The 7233-nt window shown below is 47.9% G+C and overlaps 1 protein-coding gene across 1 annotated transcript; it reads right to left on the bottom strand.

Moving 5' to 3' along the window:
* Nucleotides 1–5: 5 nt before the first annotated feature.
* Nucleotides 6–6030, bottom strand: EI24 (etoposide induced 2.4; the record flags this gene model as incomplete). Its single annotated transcript, XM_009703071.1, has 10 exons — nt 5881–6030; nt 4229–4374; nt 2709–2769; nt 2014–2080; nt 1429–1553; nt 1020–1139; nt 744–855; nt 494–605; nt 277–351; nt 6–159 (listed from the first exon to the last, which is right to left on the bottom strand). Coding segments are annotated over exons 1-10 (1014 nt in total), but the record flags the coding sequence as incomplete, so codon positions are not given.
* Nucleotides 6031–7233: the final 1203 nt, after the last annotated feature.

Genomic DNA, 7233 nt, shown 5'->3' with positions numbered 1-7233 from the left:
TGTTTGGCAGGAGAGGGCTGGGGGGAGAGGAGGCGGTCGGAGGAGGAGGAGGAAGAGGAGGAGGAAGCACCACTCAGGGCAGACTGAAGGTAAACAGTCTTGTGAAAGAGTCTGTTGCTGAGGAAAACCACCAAGGAGAAGAGACGGAGCTGGAAATGGCTGAAAGGGAAGAGAGCCGGTCAGCTCCTGGTGATGGAAAACCATCAGCCCCCCCACGTTTTTTTGGGGGGATAGAGGGGATTGAAGGGGTGTGGAAGGGTGGGGGTCGATACTCACTAGGTTTTGCTGGGGGTCCTCGCTTCGTTGGCGCTGATGATGAAGAGAGGGAAAAGGATGGAAAAGAGGCAACCGCTGGAAAGGAGGGGGAAACCAAAAAGATACAATATCATATAAAAGGCACTCGGGTGGGTTTGGTGCCTGTCCAGGGGTAGAGGAGGGGGGGGACACCCGCAGACAGGGTGCGAAATGGATGCCCACCCTCCTGACCACTCACCTGATGATGTAAGAGGATTGCATCGCCGTGAGGAAAGCCAGCGGTAAGCCAAAGCCAAAGTAATAGGGCCAGTTTCTCTCGATGTTGGATAACCGTTGGTGCATTTCGATTCCTGGCGAGAAGAAAATCCCGCAGGAAGGAACCCATGGGGAGGAAATATAAAAATGGAAGGGGAAAAAGAAAATAACGGGATGCTCCTTGAGTAGAAAAACCTCCAATCCAGACAAATTTCCACCCCGCCAGCCCTCACCTTTGTTAAACCAGCGGTATTCGAAGCAGTAGAGCGAATAGAGCAGCGACATGTGGAGGAGGCTGATGAGCTGGCCGACGATATCGATGGGGAAGAGGCTCACGATCATTCCCTGGGGATTTAAAACCAACCAAAACAAAACAAAAGAGCGGGTGAGTGTAGGGTGCTCTGGATGCGGGGGAGAATGTCGCCCGACAGCAAGATGTGGAGCAGCGCGGGCTGGCAGGTGGGTATTTAGTGGTTTGGGTTTTTTTTGGCGTGTGATTCTAATCTCACCTGGATGAGGAACAGCGCCTGTAACAAGAGGTTAAACAACATGTCGGCGATGATTTTACTGACGCTGGGAAAGGGATGTGGCTTTCTGCCAGAAACTTCGAACGCGAGATCGGCAATGTCCTGCGAAAGCAAAAAAAAAAAAAAGAACACCCCAAAAAAGAGGGCTTTAGGGAAATGAAATTCCCAAGACAAACAGGGGTTTCAAGGAAATGAAATCCCAAAGCAGCTGGGGTGATGTTATTGAGCTGCTTTTGCACGCCGGGGATACAGTCAGAGCCCATTTTTGGGATGAGATTTCATCTGGCGCCGAAATGCCACCCCCCATGTACCACCAATCGAGCCTTAACGAGGAAATTCTGCCCTCTCCCCTCCTTTGGTTGACACAGGGGTCCAGGTTCCCGTCACCTACCTGGAACCAGATGGCATTGACAACCTTACTGAGCACGAAGAGGGGAAGGACCCAGAGGGCACTGAAAATGGAGGTGAGGATGAATTCCAGCCAAGACCAGACATCACCATGTAAGGAAGGGTCACCTTCGAAAAACAGACAGGGAGAAAAGACGTAGGAACCTCCTCATTTCACATCACAAATATTTCCTGGTACGGCCATCTCCGCGCCACGGGGAAACTTCTCCTGCTCAAGGAGAGGAGAAATCTCTGACCCCAACCTTTGCTCTTTAAAAGAAGATTTCCACCCACTTGCTTTTTATTTATTTGCAAAAACACGCCGACCACTGTGTGTTACGAGCGGTTAAACCCACAGGCTTGATCCCCAACACGCACAGACCGTTAGCGGGCTTATCCATCGCGCCGATTCTCTACTAAACAATTAACGCCGGCCTTGATTAGTACAGGGAGGAAGAGAAAAACAACGCAAGGAAACAGCGGTGCGAGGAACAACTCAACGGGACAAAGCCTCAGCAGCTTCTGGTGGGTGTTGGGAACCTCCCCCACACCCCGTCCCACGTAACACACAAACGGGAAGGGTACTCACCGATGATCTGTGCCGTGACTGACTGAAGGACAGGTATAAATACTCGGTAAAACAAGAAGAGACTAAGCTACAGGGAAAAAAAAAACAACAAGGGTGCTCGGTGAGGCGTTGCACGGCCATTTCTTGCGCTCCTGTAACTACCGATCCGAAGGCAGACCCTCTGCCTGCTGCTCCTTCACGCTGCGATCCGTAAATACAGAGTACCGAGGAGCTCATGTTTAAATATCACCAAAAATCTACAAATGAGCGCTTTGCTTTTAACGTTTCCGCACCGATTCCTCGTACCCTGCCACAGCCTAATGGAAAAACGAAGCCGGTGATTTATTAGGCTGCAAAGTGTCCGCTCCATTAAGGATCAGCCTCACGCAAGAGCCATCTTTAAAATATCAAATATTCAATTCAGTAAAGCAATATCCCAGACTGCAACGGCGCAGCAGTTGAATATTTGGGCGAAAAGCAGTCTCAAAGACTTGGAAAAGCAGCTCAGGTTTAATGTGCTGGTTTCCCACGCGAGTCTACAGTCCTGTATCCCGTATCAGGTCCCTTAAAATACAGCATCGGGATTGGGATCTTAGCGGTTCCTATCAAATCCTGCAGCCAAGCTGACGGCTCACCGCTGACAGCGTACAAGGGCTGGAGTGGGGCGCTGGTTTTCACGAGGTTTTTAACAGAAAATAACAAAAATATCCACTTACCCAGAATACACCTCCGTTCCAGGCACAACACTGAAATATCCGGCTCACTATCCGGGGTTCACTGCGGAACAATCGGAGAGAGGTGTTAAGGTCCCAGCGCCTGGAAAAACGTCCCCTAATAAGTGACAACTGCTTCTGTCCCACATTTCCGACACCTTGGAAACGTCGCAGATAACTGGCTCAATGCCAGGGATGCACTCGATTTTACCTAAACACGGGAATCCTGGAAGAAATCCCCACACAGACTCATGCCAGGTTTCAGCCAGTGCGTAGTCTCTAAAAGATTTACATCAAGCAGACTCTTTCAACCTTTATTAATTCCCCGTATCCACATTGAAACGGAAGAAAAGCAAAGCTTTTTTCCAGATTTTTAAGCATTTATTAGAGAGCTCAAGCTTTGTTCTCCTCAAACTCTCACCACAGTAAAATTAGGACTTCTTGGGTGCTTTTTGTCCTTGTAAGAGGTTGTTTAGTCCCCCCAAAATATATATTATTCCTCAAGGAAATGTGCAGAAACTTCTGGGGAGGATTGGGATCACAGGACACGGGAGATTTTTCTATCATCTGAAGAAAAAGTCAGATGACCACTGAGCTAGTCAGAATAACTTGTAAATATGTCTTGAAAGGCGCATTACCGAGCAAACGTCACCGCGTCAAGTGCCAGCCCAACTGAAATTAGGGCAGCGGAGAAACCTCTCAGCGCGGTTTGGGAGTCAGACACAAGAACAGATGCTGTTTTGCTCCCACGTGGATATAATTCTGGCATTCCCAGCCTTAACGGATGCAACTGCTACAGAACATGGCAAGGTTGGGGGAGAAAAAATAGATATTTGATCTGGCCCAGATGTATAAATCGTATCCAAGCTGCCGTTTCTTCCCCGATCTCATGACTACCACCGACGACGACGTTATCTTTGAGAGACAGCACAAGCATTCAGGAAGAAATCCAGAAATCCACGTTCTTTCAGCTTGTGTAGCTCTAGACTTTCTATTATTATTGTGTACTCTTAATTGTCAAACAACATAAAAGGTCTGACTTTGTATTTCATGGTAGGAGTTCCAGTTTCATGACACAGAGTAGAAAAAGGGCATTTGACGTCACATTTTTCATATTTATTGGCTCTGTGCTTCAGTGCAATTTGGTTTACGAACCATTTGCAAATGTACACCACAAGTTCTGCTTTCGCTGACACCCGGCTCACAAATCTCTGAGGGTTCTGACACGGATTTTTATGAAGATCTTTGCAAGTGCGGGCAACAATCATGGCTTTATTTCTTAAACCTCACTTACCTCAACTTCCCTTTTAGCCAGACTACTGCGATATGATGGATATTTAGGAGGGGAAAAAAAAAAAGCAAGCACAAGCACTGCCAAATCACTGTGACTTGCAGAGGTTTTGCAATTGATCGGGCTCTTCAATGCTCCGAGCAGAGTCTTGCTCTCTCGCCCTGCCCTCAAATAGATGAAAAAAAAAGAAGCGAATTTACCCGATTTATAACCCATCAGGTCCCATACTCACTTCTCTTGCTTCTTCTCTTCCAGGTGAAACCTCCGCTGGGCGAGCGCGCTGTTTGCTCTCCTTCGCCTCTGCTCTTCCCTTTTCTGCTGGATCCGGGCGTCCAGCTTAGAGATGGTGCAGATGCCCCAGATGGAGTCCTTAATTCCCTGCGGACACGAGGAGAGGCCGTCACACTTCACCCCGCAGAGAGAGGAGGAACGGGATCTGGCTGATCCAGGCCATGGAAAGCCTCTCGGTTATGGAAAGGGACTGAAACGGGGCCAGCCTTGCTCGCCAGCTAGCAGGGGAAGTGAGTGCCAGGCTCAGCCGGAGCCAAGGTCTGGAGCAACAACACCGCCTATTTTCCATGGCCCCGTGACCTAAATCACCGCACGTTCCAACATCTTTAGGAGCAGCAGTGATATTTTTTTTTTTAAAAGGTGTAATTTCTCATCCAATCTCCGCTATTTATGACCCTGGCAAAAGCCAAAGAGTCCAATCTCTCACAGCCCGTTTCTTCTGTCTGGCACAAAGCCCTTCATCTCCTGCCAGCACTTCTAAGGCCAATAAAATAGAATTATCCAAAATATTTAGGATCTGCAAAGTCCTTGTGGCCTGACTGTATGTATACGTTTGATGCTTATTCCTTTACAAAGAAAAGCATCTATCCTCCTTCCGGAAACATCCTCACGTTGGCCACAGCCGTGCAAAATTCTTAATAGGAAAGTGCCTAGAAGTCTTTGCCTTACTCCTCATTTAAAAGATTTCTAGTGCCACCTCCTAGTACTCCACAAGCAGCTAGTTACAGCTCCAGATGAGATCATAACCATCGTTACCAAAATTTCACATCCAAATAAAAACCATAAGGATGTGAGTGCGAGCCAGGACGGCATCACTACCCAGGTGACCCACACGACAGTTCAGAATATGCACCAAACACGACAAATTTTGATGCCAAATGTGCGTCTGAAACGGCAGAGCGTGCTGCCGCTGGTACCTGACGAGGCGGAAATTAATTACACAGGCTGCGCTACCCGCTGCTTTACGGATCGTGTGAGAGCATCGTGAAAAGACACAGGTCCTCCCACTTTAGGTCGTGGCCAGTGTACCACAACTCTTTAAGATCAAACCCAGCAAGTTCTTCAAAACAAGTTATTTCCGAAGATGAGTTATTTCTTAGTGTCATGTCACAAATGTTTTTAAGCCTGTATTTACACCTGGATGATACAAGACAGCGTGGGAGCACGGAGTTTACACAAAGCCTTATCACCACGACACAACTGCTATCTTTATAAGGGCTATACGTTAACTTTTGCCCAAGGGAAATCTGTCACGGTTTCAGCAGCGCCCTGGACAAATGCCGAGCCCTTTGCAACAGACACAACAGCCAGCTCTGGAAGAAATCATTCTAGAAAACACTTGGGGAGCAATGCATCCCACACAGCCACATCAAATCTAATCGTCATCAGCGAGTGGAAAGCCTGCCTACAGGAATCTCTGCTTTACAAAATTGAGGTCTTCAATTAAAATACACCTGGAGTCCTTTGTCCTTCAAATTTTTTAATCCACCCTTGATGATGTAGGAAGGAGGGTGCTCCCCACAGAAGACCCACGATCACCAAAGCGAACGAGACCAGTCCCCACGACAGAGGACCTGAAACGCGGGGACTTACCCTGACGAGATCATGAAGGAAGGTTTTCACGCTGTCTGCCATCTCGACTCCAGCATCACCTCTGGTTCCGAAACTATCAACTACAGGGAGAGGGGAAAAGCCGAACCCAAACCTCTCTCATCCTGGAGAGATGGGAAACAGATGGAGCCTGTGGAGAGAGAAGACACAGGACCACAGCAGGCATTAACAACACCGGTCTGAGTGGGGTAGTTACAAACTAAATCACACCATGTCTATTTTCCCTGCCCTCAGTGGCTTCCCATCGGGCAACCATCCTCGAACATACGACCAGAGAAAGGATCCAAACTTAATTTTGCGGTATCTCATATTAACGAACTCGGGATTTCAGGAACAGCAGAGCCTGTATTTCTACACAGCAGAACATCTCTCCGAACAACACGCTGTGCCGCTCATTTTCAGAAGAGAAAAGCCCGCAGAGCCAGCCCAGAGAGGTGTGAAAACATCTTTGCTAAATCCAACGTTAATCTAACACTTTACAGCTCCGCGCCTCCTCTTCCTTGCACACCAGGTAAGAAACTCTAGGTCTACAATTAGGAGCCTGACAAAATGAGGGCTGCTTTTAAGCTGTCCCATGAGCTTCTTTCTGCCCAAAGCAGTAATTACTCCAAACAGCCCTTTGCCAAAAATGTTACACTAAGTCTTCTGCTTCTCATAAAGTGCCACATAAATACAGACACAGCGTCTGCATTAAGAAAAAAAAAAAAATCACCAGCTAATAAAACTCGTGGAAGCTTTTCCACCAGGATTCAAACTGCTTGCTTCTCCTAGGCAGGAGCTACTGGCAGCTCTGGAGCAGGCTGGTATCACAAGCCCCAACATGTCAGTGTTGCTGTTGCTCTATAACATGCAGCACAGGATACAAACAACTAAAAATAAGTTTTAAAAAAGGTTTTTATTTTGGTTATTCAGAGACAAAACCTGCCAGGGTTTGAACTGCGCTTCTGTGAAGTGGCAAATGCCAGTTGGGATGAAACTGCAGAAGCAGAGCCAGGCTACAGCTTTATTAACGTCAAGTTAATCACAGGCACCTTCACCCTAAAATCAAGCCTTGGGATGCAGACGCACTCAGCCCCATGTGTGGCAGCAGGGTCTTTTCGCTTTAGCCAGGCATCCAAGCTCTGGGTCATGCTGGTGGAGCCACGACAGAAACAAAGGCAGAAACGAGCATTTTCTTTGTTCCAGGCAGCCGTGCCTCACCACCCTTCGGGCTTGGAAATCTATGTGTTAAATACAGTGAGACCTGACTGTGTTATGGTCCCGGCTTCTACAGAAAGCCCTGCCTGATTTATTTTTACCCAGGGATATTCCTGGGTAACTGGGGAGAAGCCCAGG

Source organism: Cariama cristata, unplaced genomic scaffold (assembly GCF_000690535.1).
Source record: "Cariama cristata isolate BGI_N322 unplaced genomic scaffold, ASM69053v1 scaffold24786, whole genome shotgun sequence".
Lineage (NCBI taxonomy): Eukaryota > Metazoa > Chordata > Aves > Cariamiformes > Cariamidae > Cariama > Cariama cristata.
This window is presented reverse-complemented; position numbering and strand designations above follow the sequence as displayed.